The sequence below is a fragment of the Lipotes vexillifer genome, unplaced genomic scaffold, assembly GCF_000442215.2.
Source record: "Lipotes vexillifer unplaced genomic scaffold, Lipotes_vexillifer_v1.1 scaffold691, whole genome shotgun sequence".
Lineage (NCBI taxonomy): Eukaryota > Metazoa > Chordata > Mammalia > Artiodactyla > Lipotidae > Lipotes > Lipotes vexillifer.
The window spans coordinates 4538886-4550824 of NW_006788040.1; the positions used below are offsets into that span (position 1 = coordinate 4538886).

Consider the following 11939-nt stretch of genomic DNA (forward strand, 5'->3'; position numbering starts at 1 on the left):
TCTTCCTCCTGATGGTTGTTCCTGCCGGCTCTCGCTCTCCGTTTCTGATTTTCCCTCCAAATGCAGTAGAACAGCCCTGGAGGGTTGATGCTCTGTCAGAACCGAGACCCTCAGCCCTGCCCGTCCTTCCACCCAGCTGCTTACAGCTGGCCCTGCCCATCCCTGCTGACCCCCTGCATGTGGAGAATGGGGCTTCCCTGCTCTTCAGGCCTGAGGCTGTGCTCCCCTGCAGGCCCTGGCGCTCATGCGCATGCCCTCCAACCAGGACGCCAGGTGTGGGTGAGCCCTGGGATGGGGGGGTACCTTGTCAGGAGGGACACAAGGGCAGCTTCTGCAGGTAGGACCCTTCCTCAGTGGGCACTGGCTCATCCTCAGGGTTCTCATCCTCACTTTCTGCGAACAGCGGATGGGGTGTCTGTCTGAATCCTCAGGGTGGCCTATGCACCAGGTTCCCCTTCCTGCTCGGCCACCGAGCCAGGTTGGCCCACAAGGAGCTGAGATGGTGATGGCTGAGGTGGGTGGCTCTCTGCAGTCACCTCCAGCACTGCCCTTCCTGGGGGTGGTGGGCAGGGGCAGGGGACAGGGAGGGGTGCTAAGGGGTTGGAGAGCACAGGCACAGGGTTGCCCAGGGTCTTCATTGCAGTGGGGACTGTCTTGTTGCCTCGAGACTCTGAATCTTCTCCTTGGAGGCCTTATCGGGGAGCAGCACCTCCACAGTGTAGCTGACCCTCTTGGCATGCATCAGGCTGTAGGTGTTGTCAAAGCACAGGATGTCTGCAAGGACGGAGAAGTAAGCAAGCAAAGCGAGCCTGGCACATCTGCACGCCCAGTGCCCTTGGGAGTGGGCTGCCCAGAACTGTGGGTGGGGCTGGAGGGTCTGCCCCAGCCCATCACTCCCGACTATCTCCTTGGCTGATGCTTGTGCCAACCAAAGGAATAATGGTAACCACCAGCAGCACGCATCAGCCCCATCTACGGGCACTGCATTGGTGCTCACGGCTCCCTGAATCCTCAAAGCAATCCCACAGAAGGTACTATCACCCCCATTTTATGGATAAGGAAATGGGCTTAGAGGTTGGTAAGACTTATGTTTCCAGAGCAAGGGAGGGGAGGGACTGGGATTCCCTTATCCTGATGTTCCAACCCAGAGGGGAGACCTGCTTTCCCCAGAAGAGAGGGCTGAGTTCCATCAGCCACATTCTCATCATGCCTTTTTTAGAGGCATTTTGTTTGACACCAAGGTCCAACATGAATGCTGGGACATGGTGACTCATCCAGGTTTCTCTGTCTCCACGCTTCTAATTCTCCCTTTGCCACGAAGGTGAACTAGATGTGGATGAACTAAAGCATTAGCAGAACTCATTCTCTTCTCCAGGGGACATCAGCTTTGGGTTTCCCTTCTAGCTCTGTTCCCCACAGAGGTGGGAGGTCAGCGGGGGTCCTGGGCAACGTCACTTCTGCTAAAACGGACCAAACTGCATCTGGCCTGGGAGGCCTCGGAGGCCTGGGAATGGGGGAATAAAAACCTGGAAGAGTCATCTCCTCAGGATTCCCAAAGTGGGGTGGTCCACGCATGTGGACAGGCTGGGAGCCCTGATGCTGAGCCCATGGCTGTTTTCCAGCTGTCTCTTACTTAGCCTGTTGAGTGCAGTGAGGGGGCTTCCCATGAGCTGAGTCCACGGCTGTGAACCCTGCTCTCCACCATGTGTTTCTGCCCTTGTATCCACACCTGGGGGCCACTCATAAGATCCAACACCTGAAACCAGTGCCCCTGGTGCCTGTGGGAGCTAGCACAGACTCCCACACCCTCCCTGAGATCTGGAAATAGGAGCAAACAGAGAGGTCAGACTGGCAAGAGATGTCAGATCATTTCTCCGCCATGAGGAGGAAAATGACTCCAGCGAACCCTATAGATCTTACAGACGCCGGCCTGGAGGCAGGTGAGGCTCCCGTCCTCGGGCAACAGGTGGGTGTTGTAGCGCTGGCTGGGCAGAACCTTCATCATCTCCCCGGCCCGCTGCCGCTCCCCCATCTTGGTCTTCAGGAAAACCCCGAAGCCGATGTCCACCTCGTCCGATGCGAACTGCCACCTGCAGGGGACAGGGCCCCACTGACAACAATCTGCCTGGGCTCCGGGCCCCTCCCAACCATGCCCAGGTGTGGAGTGGCCACCATCCCTACCTGAGTACACAGCCTGGGAACAGGATCTCGTTCTCCACCTGCAGGGAGGAGCCTTGGCCCACGGTCACCTGGTGCTTGTACCTGCACCCTCACTTGGTTGCGCAGGTAGTAGCTCCTGGGCACCTCACCCCCGTAGTTGATCTGTGGGCGAGGGTGGGTGAGAGGGCACTAGACCATGGCTGTCTCCCCTCCCTCCCCATCCTCTGGGCACCTGTACCTTGGACAGGCACTTGGAGTTGCCATCGGTGTCAGTCATGGTCCCCCCAAACTCCACAGGCAGCTGGTCGGGGCTGATGAACTTAGGCAGCTCTTGCTTCCAGCTGTCTGTGGGGGCAAAAGTGGTGTTCCATGTGGGATCGGGGAGGCTTGACTGAGGGCAGTTGGGCCAAGCCCAGGGCTGTCCTGTGCCATATGGCTCCCTCCCCCTATTTCCCACATCCTCCTGGTGCCCCTGGGGATGGACCCCTCCTGGCCCCTCTGCCCTCTGGCAGGTGGACACATTGGCCTCAACAGTTGATGCCATAATGGAGTGGGTCCTCCAGAGCAGTGGGTCTGGAGGAGTGGGTCCCCGAGCCTGGTGCCCTCGGATGCAGGAGCTGTCAGGTCTGCAGAGGGGCAGCCCCCAGCTCAGCCTCTGGGCTGCAGAGGAGGCCAGAGCTGCTCACTCATCTCCAGGAATCACCACCTTCCTGAGCATCTCCTCAGTTATGTACGGCTTGATCAGGTTGAAGGCCACTGGGAACAGCTTGGAAGCTGAGAAAGGCACTGTTTCAGGGTCTCCTGAGGTCTCAGTTCCCTGCCTTGTTGCCTCCACATCCCCTGCCCCCCACTCAGCATATCCCGGGCTGGTTCACTCACTTCTCACAACAATTATATTCCTCAAAATCTCAGGGTAATTTGCCTCAAGTGCTGTGAGAAACTGTGAGGCCAAACTCAGGTCACTGCACAAGCTACAGGTGCCTAAATGCTGCCCCTTAAGGCCCCCAAGGCCCCCCAGACACCCAGAACCCACCCAGACAAGAGAAGCCGCTGCTTTCCAGTTTGTTGGGTCCCAGTCACAGACCCTCCAGAAGCCACTAGTGCAAAATTCTTGACAGATTTCATGGGGATGACCCCACCTACTGCAGAGTAAGAAAATCCCCCTCAGGACTCTGAAAGGTTCCCCTCCATGTGGTTTAGACAATAGTTCAGCTTCAGAAACAAAACACTTTTAGCATAAGAAAGATTCAAAGTTGCAAGACATGCCTTTTTTTTCTTAATTGGGATAGAATTTACATACCATAAATTTTACCCTTTCAAAGTGTACGATTCAGTAGTTTTCAGTATATTCACAGAGTTGTGCAGCCATCACCGCTGTCTAGTTTCAGAACATTCTCATCACCCCAAAAGGAAGCCCGTACCATTAGCAGTCACCACCCCCACCATTTCCCTCTCCCTGCAGCCCTGGGTAACCACCAGTCTGCTTTCTGTCTCTATGGATTTATCAATTCTGGATATTAAATATCAATGGAATCACACCATATGTGGCCTTTTGTGTCTGGCTTCCTCAATTTAGTATGTTTTGATGATTGTTAAACTTTTTTAAAGTTTAGGTTCTCTACTATCCTGGGTTGAGCAGAAAGGAAAGAAAAGGCAGGCTGACTGCCCCGGGGGCCCAGGTCTTTTCAGGGCCTCCCTTCCCTCCTTAGGGCTCTCAGAGCAGACTTGCTTCCAGCTGCCTCCCAGACGAAGCAGCAAATAGGATGGGGGGAGGGGCTCAAGCCAAGGGCAGGGGGTGGGGCCGGTAGGGAGGAGCGGGGAGGGTGTATGAGACGGAAGGGCATCCACAGGGACCCTGGCAGGCCTGGTGACCATGTCCAGCAGGTCACCTGTTGTTGTGACCTGCTAGACATGAAATGGTGACATTGGGGTGATGAGTATGACTTAGCACAGCCCCAAGAGATTGTGGGTTTGAAAATATCCCTGCAAACAGCAAGTAAGGAGCTGCAAACCTGTGGGCAGAGCGAGGACCCCCCCATACACACTCCACATCAGCAAGCGAGGGACAGAGGCCCAGGAGGGCGGACACCCTGCCCCCCTTGGTGGGGTTCCCTCACCTCCTGGGCAAACTCCCCTCCTGGCTTCCACAGATGCTTCTGGCTCAGCCCCTCAAAATCAAAAACAGCTATGATTTTCTCCACTTTCTTCCCCAGGTTCAAAGGAATGATGGGAATTGAGACCCCCATGAGGGTCAGTGCCCCACACACCCCACCAGAGGTGGGGCCGGGCTTGAGCCCAGGGCACTGGCCTGGCTTATCCCGGCTCCACCTGGCATGGAGGTTTCATGCCAGGAAGCCAGATGCAGGGGGATGGGGCCTTCCCAAGGGGTGCCCTTCCCACATCTGTCCATGGGAAGGCAGGTTGCCATGCCTCAGTTTCCTCCTCTGTCCAGTGCGGCTGAAATACCTGTCTTCCTCCATCAAATGAGGCCACAGAGGGCAGCGTGGCCTCGTGGGTGGAGCTGGGCTTTGGAGCAGTGAGCCCCAGTGTGGACCACTTAGCGGGTCACTGGCCTCTGAACCCTGTGTACACTCAGAGGTGCTGGGAGGAGCCGAGGAGACCAGAGAGGTGGGTTCTGGGTGCCCAGTGCTGGGGGCTGCCTTGGAGGCTGCCAGGCTGTGGCTGCCCTGGGGACTGGGAGGGCCCTGTGGGACCCTTGCCTCCTTGCTCCGCTGCTCGCACACTCCCTCAGGAACAGCTCACAGCTCTGGGACTTGGCCCTGAGCAGCTCTTGTCTGGAGATGGAGAGGAGGAGGCCCTTGAGGTCCAGGCCTCTGATGATGTGGTACCACGTGGGCCTGCCCTCGCTGTCGTGGCCACAGGTGCCGTTGGCGTTGTATAGCGTGACAACCTGGATGCACGAGAGAGAGGGCTGGGGAGGGGGTGTGGGTTTGAGGGAGACCTGGGTTCCGAGGCGGCTTGGGGGCCGGGGATCTCACCTCTGGGGGCTGCCATGCAAGGATGTTGTGCAGATCCTGTTGCTTCCGGAACTTCACCTGCTACAGAGACACGGGAGGAGCCGAAGACCCCGCTGAGCCAAAGGCCTCTGCAGGGACCCAGGGACACTTGGCCAGGCCCCTCTGCCTGCAACCATTGAGGGCCTGCCAGGGCATCTAGGGCTCCGTGGGCACAGAACTGCGGATGTGGACAGGAGTGGGACAGAGGAGACGTGGGTCTGACATGGATGAGGAGGGAAAAATCTCAGAAAGGAACAGGTGAAGCCAACAGGTGCAGCTGCCTCTCCCTGCATCCTTCCACCTGCTTGCCACCCTCCATTCCCCACATGGTCTCCCAGGGAGCTCTGGGAGTCAGACTTCACCCCCCAGCTTCCAGTCCTCCTTAGTCAAAAACCTAGACTCCTATGGTGGCCTGTAGCCCCACCCCACCACCACCACCGTGGGCCTGCGCCACCCACGCAGCAGCTGCATCTCTCCCCTTTCTCTCTACAACACAACCTCCTGTGCTCCTGGATTGCTCCAGCTTGCCCCCACCTCAGGGCCTTTGCACAGCTGTGCCCTCAGCCTCTGATCGTCACCTGCCTGCCTCCTTTCGGGCATTCATGCCACAGACAAAATGTCACCCTTCAGCAAGGAAGACCTCCCTGACCTCCCTCACTTCCTTCCATCCCACTGTCTTTGTTAAACTTTCCACTCTCAGGAATCATCTTGTTTACTTATTTATCTGGTTTCTTTTCTCTCTCTTTCTACCACTGCACTCTCCCCAGTGCTAGCACCAGCTAGACTCACCTTTGGGGCTCAACAAACAGTCATTGCATGAAAGAAAGAAAGAAAAAGAAAGGAAGGAAGGAAGGAAGAGAGGGAGAGAGGGAGGGAGCGAGGAAGGAGGGAAGACAGGAAGAAAGGAAGATCTCAGAAGACTTGGGGTAGGAAACAGGGCCGGTTGGGGAGGCGTTGCCTTCACCTTCCGCAGCATGTCATCGGATTTCTCCGAGCTGCAACAAGGGGACAGGCTGTTGTTGTAGAATCCTGGGGGCCTGTTCCAAGTGTCTGAAGAAAGAGGCCCCACTCCACCCTCCCTCCCGCTTTGCTCAGAGTGTCCCTTTCCTGACATGGGGAATCACAGCGTGGCTCGGGTAAGAGCTGAGGTACCCAGAGCCCCAGGAAGACTTGGATACAGGCCCACTGAGTTCCTGGGCTGATGGCAGTGGGTGTGCCCCTGGGTGAGCCTTGGTGATGGTGGTAAGCGGAGAGAGAAGCCACCACCCAGGAGGAAGATAGGAAGAGAAGGTGTCCAGAGAAACAGCACATTGAGTCCCTGTCACACCCACGGCCACTGCCAAGGCCTTGGGGACCCCAGCTGTGCCTGGGGCCCTTTTCCTGATGCTCCAAAGAAGTTGTTAAGAGATCAGACCCTGGGACTTCCCTGGTGGCGCAGTCGTTAAGAATCTGCCTGCCAATGCAGGGGACATGGGTTCGAGCCCTGGTCCAGGAAGATCCCACATGCTGTGGAGCAACTAAGCCCGTGTGCCACAACTACTGAGCCTGTACTCTAGAGCCTGCGAGCTACAACTACTGAGTCCGCATGCTACAACTACTGAAGCCCGCACACCTAGAGCCCGTGCTCCGCAACAAGAGAAACCACTGCAATGAGAAGCCTGCGCACCACAACAAATAGTAGCCCCTGCTCGCTGCAACTAGAGAAAGCCCGTGCACAGCAACAAAGACCCAACACAACCAAAAATAAATAAATAAATAAATTTATTTAAAAAAATAATAAAGACAGTGCAAAAAAAATCTCAGTGATCATTTTTATATTGATTACATGTTGCAGTGATACCAATTTGGCTCTGTCAGGTTAAATAAAATATATTATTGGGAATTCCCTGGTGGTCCATTGGTTGGTACTCGACACTTTCACTGCTGTGGTCAGGATTCAATCTCTGGTTAGGGAACTACGATCCCGCAAGCCGTGCTGCGTGGCCAAAAAATAAATAAATAAAATATATTATCAAAATTGATTTTACTTGTTTCTTTTCCCTGTTCTCACGTGGCTACTAGAAAATTTGAAATGACATATGTGGCTTACATTTGTGGTTTGTGTTATGTTTCTATTGGACAGCGCCAGTGTGGACTCTGGCCACCAAGACCCTCAGAGTTGAGAAGAGACCCGGGAATGCAGAGCTCAGAGGAACCTCAGGGGCCTTGGGGGCTACCTCTTCTGGGGCAGAAGGAGAAATTGAGGCCGGTGTAGGGCTCTCTCCCCCACCTCACCTGGGCTAGCATCGTCTCCTGCGATGGGCTCAGCTCACCCTCTTGGCCGCTCATTCTCCCTACAGTGGTGGGTATGGGTTCCAGCTGGCTGGTCCCGAGTGCAGGCCCCACTCTGTGGCTCCCTGCAGACCACCTGTCCTCTGCCCAGCTGGCAGCCCCGCCCATGCCTACCACTGCCCAGAAGCCCCGCCTCTTCCTGCCAGGCTTCTTGTCCCTACATGGCAAGGTCCATTCCTTGCTGGGTGCATAAGGCACCAAACCTTGACCTGACTGGCTCAGATTCAAATCCTCACATGTGAAACGAAGGCAGCGATGTTTGCCCCACAGCATGTTGAAAGTGACACCGCCTGTTGTCACGCACACAGGGGCTGCTCTCTACCCTGCCTCTCAGTCCCCACCCTCTACTCCTGCAGTCCCATCAGATGCTTCTGATGAGCCAGGAAGGCCACCACTCACACCCGACAGAGGTCTGAAACCATTGTCATTGTGCCCCGACATGTCCCAGGCTCCAATTACCACCCCACGTGTCTGGAACAACTGCCCATGATTCATCACAGCCTTTAGGGCATGTGGCATTGGGGGTGAGGAGAGATTTCCCAGACCCAGAGCCAGCAGGTGGATGTGCAACCCTGAGCTGGGCCACACCCAGCCTTCAGGTGAGGGGTGACAGGAGACTCCTGGCTACAGGACAAGCAGAAAGCCAGAGCCCAAGACGAGGACACGTGGGATCATGCTGCATGAACGAGACCTGCACACAATAGGTACTTGTCTGAGATAAGCACTCCAGTGCAGGGAGCTTATTCCAGAGGTGATCCGGGGAAACACAAATAGGAGAGTGAGGAAGTGAGACAGAGGTGGGGAGGTGGCTGTACGGGGAAGTAATCAAGAAAATAAGGACAAGTCGATCCCAATGGGGATAATGGGAGACAGTGTGGAACGCTCACCTCAGAGTCCCTTCCAGGGCCTGAGGGTCTTTAGACACCTTTGCTTGAGGGCTGCTCCAGGGGCTGACAATCCTGCTGGCACCTGTGGCCCTGGTGTGACGAAAGAAACGGAAGAACAGCTTCAGGGCTCACAGTACATTTTGACTTCTGTAAGAAAGTTGCTTTGCTTGCTTGCTTGGGGGCAGAAAGAACCGGGTTCCTGATTGGCTGATTCAAAATTAAACAGCTCCCTCCCACCTTGGGAACTTCCCGTCCTGTGAAGGGTATAAAGGCCTCGCCCGACTGTTAGTCGGGGTCTCACTCACTTCTCTCCGAGTGGGACCCTGTCCGGACAGTTTGTGTAAGTTTCTATACTTGTCTATACTTGCTTCTATACTTGTCTATACTTGTATAAATCCTTTGCTAATCTTTACTTGGTGTTGGTGATTCTTGGGTGTCCTTGGTTGGGACACGGGTCGCATTTACCAGGGAACTCGACTCCAGGCGTGTGGCTCCTGGACCGCAACACTGGAGGCTGGAGAAAGGCCTCGGGGGGTGGTGAGGTTGAGGGGATAAGGGCAGGGGACACAAGCAGGGCACCAGCAGCTTCACTTCTAATCTGGGACCACGTGTTGGGCTTTGTGCCTGCTTCTCGGCCAAAGGCATCCCTGCTCTGTGAACCCCTTACTGTTCCTCCCAGAGCCTGGAAGACAGAAGTGGAGTGCCCGAGCCGTGCAGCAGTTGGGTGACAATCAGGACCGTCTGAACTTGGAGCTTACTCAGGACTCAGTCTTTCACATGCCGGCGCCAGGCAGAGCACACACCTGGGGCGCCTCGCTGAGCCCGAGATGCTCCCTCCTTGGCCTTGCACGGGAGTAACTGGAGTGGACCTGCCTCTCCTGTAGGGCGAGGTCTCCCTAGAACCCCACAGACCCATAGGCTAGAGCTTTAGCCACAAGGGGAAAGTGTGGGCCACCCTCCCCTGCTCCTTCCCTGGCTCAGGCCCCCATCCCTCTCCCTGGTTCCCCACCCCAGCACCTCCGAAGCCCACCTTTGAGTAGTCCTGAGCCTCCTCCAAAGCCTCCCTTGGCTCCTTGTCACTCTCAGGGGAAACTGCAAACTCCGTAGCCTAGAGCGCAAGAAGATCGTTTGCTGCCCTTGCTGAGTGGATTTCTCCTGCTCTTCTCCTTATTCCAGCCCCCTTGCCTCTCCACTATTACCTGTCCAGCTTTTTCTTATGCTGTTCCCTCTCCCTGGAATGCCCTTCCTTGCAACACCCTGCATCCAATCCCTGCTTCCCTCAAGGCCTATAATCAAAGCCCTCCTCTTCTGCAAGGTCTTTTCTAATTGGTTTTATTTGCTGGGAAGTGAGTCACAGTCCAGTGAGTGTGGCGGGCACGGAGCCTGCACACAGTAGGCGCTTGTCTGAGAAAAGCACTCCCACTGTGGCATGCTGTACACAGTAGGTACTCCATGAGAGTTTGCCAAAGATGTGATGGCAAGGGAAGCTGGGAGTGGCCACCTCTCCTTTTTCAGTTCTTATATGCCTCTCTGTGCTCGCGGGTGCCCAGGGCCACCCACTCTCCAGACTCCCTGCCTCTACCTGCCCGTGTCAAGACTTACCTGACCTGTGTCCCGCCCCAGTGTCATGTGAGCTTTCAACTAATGAACTCATTCCAGCACTCCTGTGCCTTGGCTAATCTATTATCTTTCCCAGGGACACAGGCCCCAGTCAGTTAGGACAAGTATGAAGAAGGCCCTCAAGGGCGAAATAGCTCCCTTTCTACCCTCTGCCCTATTTTCACTCTCTCTTTTTTACCTGTTTCCTCCTTTCTTCTTTTCTCTCTTCCTTCCTTCTTTCCTTTCTCCCTATTTCCTTTTTTTCTGTCCTCTTTTTTTTTGGCCACACCATGTGGCATGTGGGATCTTAGCTCCCCAACCAGGAATAAGACCAGAGACCCCTGCAGTGGAAGCACAGAGTCCTAATCACCGGACCACCAGGGAAATCCCTTTCCTCTGTCTTTCAACATTTATTAAGAACTGACTGTGTGCCAGGCACTGGTCTGGGCACTGGAGGCCTATTGTTTCCATAAGACCCAGGCCGCATCCTGGAGGGCCTCTCAGACAAGCAAATTCACAGCTCTGGCCCTGGGCGAGCAGAGCTGAGATGGGGAGCCTGGTGGCCCTAAGGTAGCTTGGGGCCTGGGCTGTCAGGGAAGGACACCCAGAAGAAGAGGCAGAACTTGCTTTGAAAACACGTAGCAGTATTAGGCCTGCAAAAGTAAGGGGGCTTTATCGTAGAGGGAATAGCATGTGCGAAGCCCCAGAGGCATGCAGCTGCTTGGCTTTTCCCCAATGGAAAGGAGGATAGTGGAGGGCTTGGAGCAGAGGACAGCCTCTGGCTACAGGTGGAAGGTGGCTCCTAAGCGTGAGCCTGGGGGAGGGAGGAAAGGAGGGGTTCAGGTGAGGGGGAGATGCCTCACCCAGGAGAGTGTGTTAGTGTCCTGGGGCTGCTGTAACAAAGTACCACAAACTGGGTGGCTTAAAACAACAGGAGTTTATTCTTTCACATATCTGGAGGCTAGAAGTCTGAAATCAAGGTGTTGACAGTGTCACGTTCCCTCAAACTCTGGATAGACTCCTTCATTGCCTCTTAGCTTCCGGAGGTGGCCGTCACCCTTGACGTTCCTTGACTTGTTGCTATATCATGCCAACCTCTGCCTGTCTTCACATGGTGTTGTCCCTGTGTGTCTGTGTCTTCATATGGCATTTCCATGTCTTATCAGGACACCAGCCATATTGGATTAGGGCCCACTCCAATGACCTTGTCTTCATTTGATTATATGTACAAAGACCCTATATCCAGATAATGTCAGTCATAGGGGACCGAGGGTTAGGACTTCAATGCATCTTTTTAAGGGATACAGTTCAACCCATAACAGAGAGGAACATGTGGTTTCACTGAATTTCTCCCAGGGGGCAGCCTTGATCCCTGCCCTGGCTCTCACGTGTCCGGTCTACAGATGCCTGGTCACCATGGGTGCCCCCAGCTCCCACTGGCCAGGAAGGTCAGAAATAGGCAAGACCGAACTTGGTACCATGGCGCCTTCTGCTGCTCAGGTGTCGCAAGAGCAGTCCGGTTCCTGAAGGCTACCCCTGCAGAGCCCCTTGGAGACCTCATACTTTTTCAGCCATGGGACAGACCTCAGTCCTGAGGCTGAGGTGGCCAACTGGCCGCAAGCACCAGCCTCGGCATCTGACTGACTTAGGTTTGCACCCTGCCTCTATGGCTGCTGGCTGGGTGACCCTGGGCTGGTTGCTCTGCCTCTCTGCGTGTCAGTCACCTCCTCGGGGGAGCAAAGGGAATTGTGCATGTTCCCACATGGCACAGGGCTGAGCACAGAGTGGTTGCTCAGTACCTGGCAACTACTCATTATCAAAGTATTAATTACATTAATAAAGGAGTTAATAACTATAATGCTTTTAAAACAAACCAGGCAGATAGTAAATGCTAGTGAAGGAATTTATGTTCTTAGCAACTACTAACTGCCAGAATTGTTCTCCT

The 11939-nt window shown here is 55.1% G+C and overlaps 1 protein-coding gene across 1 annotated transcript; it reads right to left on the bottom strand.

Moving 5' to 3' along the window:
• Positions 1-607: 607 nt before the first annotated feature.
• Positions 608-7505, bottom strand: SEC14L6 (SEC14 like lipid binding 6). The gene is given in 13 exon segments (XM_007461217.1): positions 608-774; positions 1921-2090; positions 2182-2261; positions 2263-2322; positions 2399-2501; positions 2847-2934; positions 3040-3100; positions 4278-4373; positions 4883-5071; positions 5160-5219; positions 6142-6172; positions 7394-7398; positions 7452-7505. Coding segments are annotated over 13 exon segments (1137 nt in total). The 3' UTR covers positions 608-634.
• Between the last annotated feature and the right edge of the window lie 4434 nt (positions 7506-11939).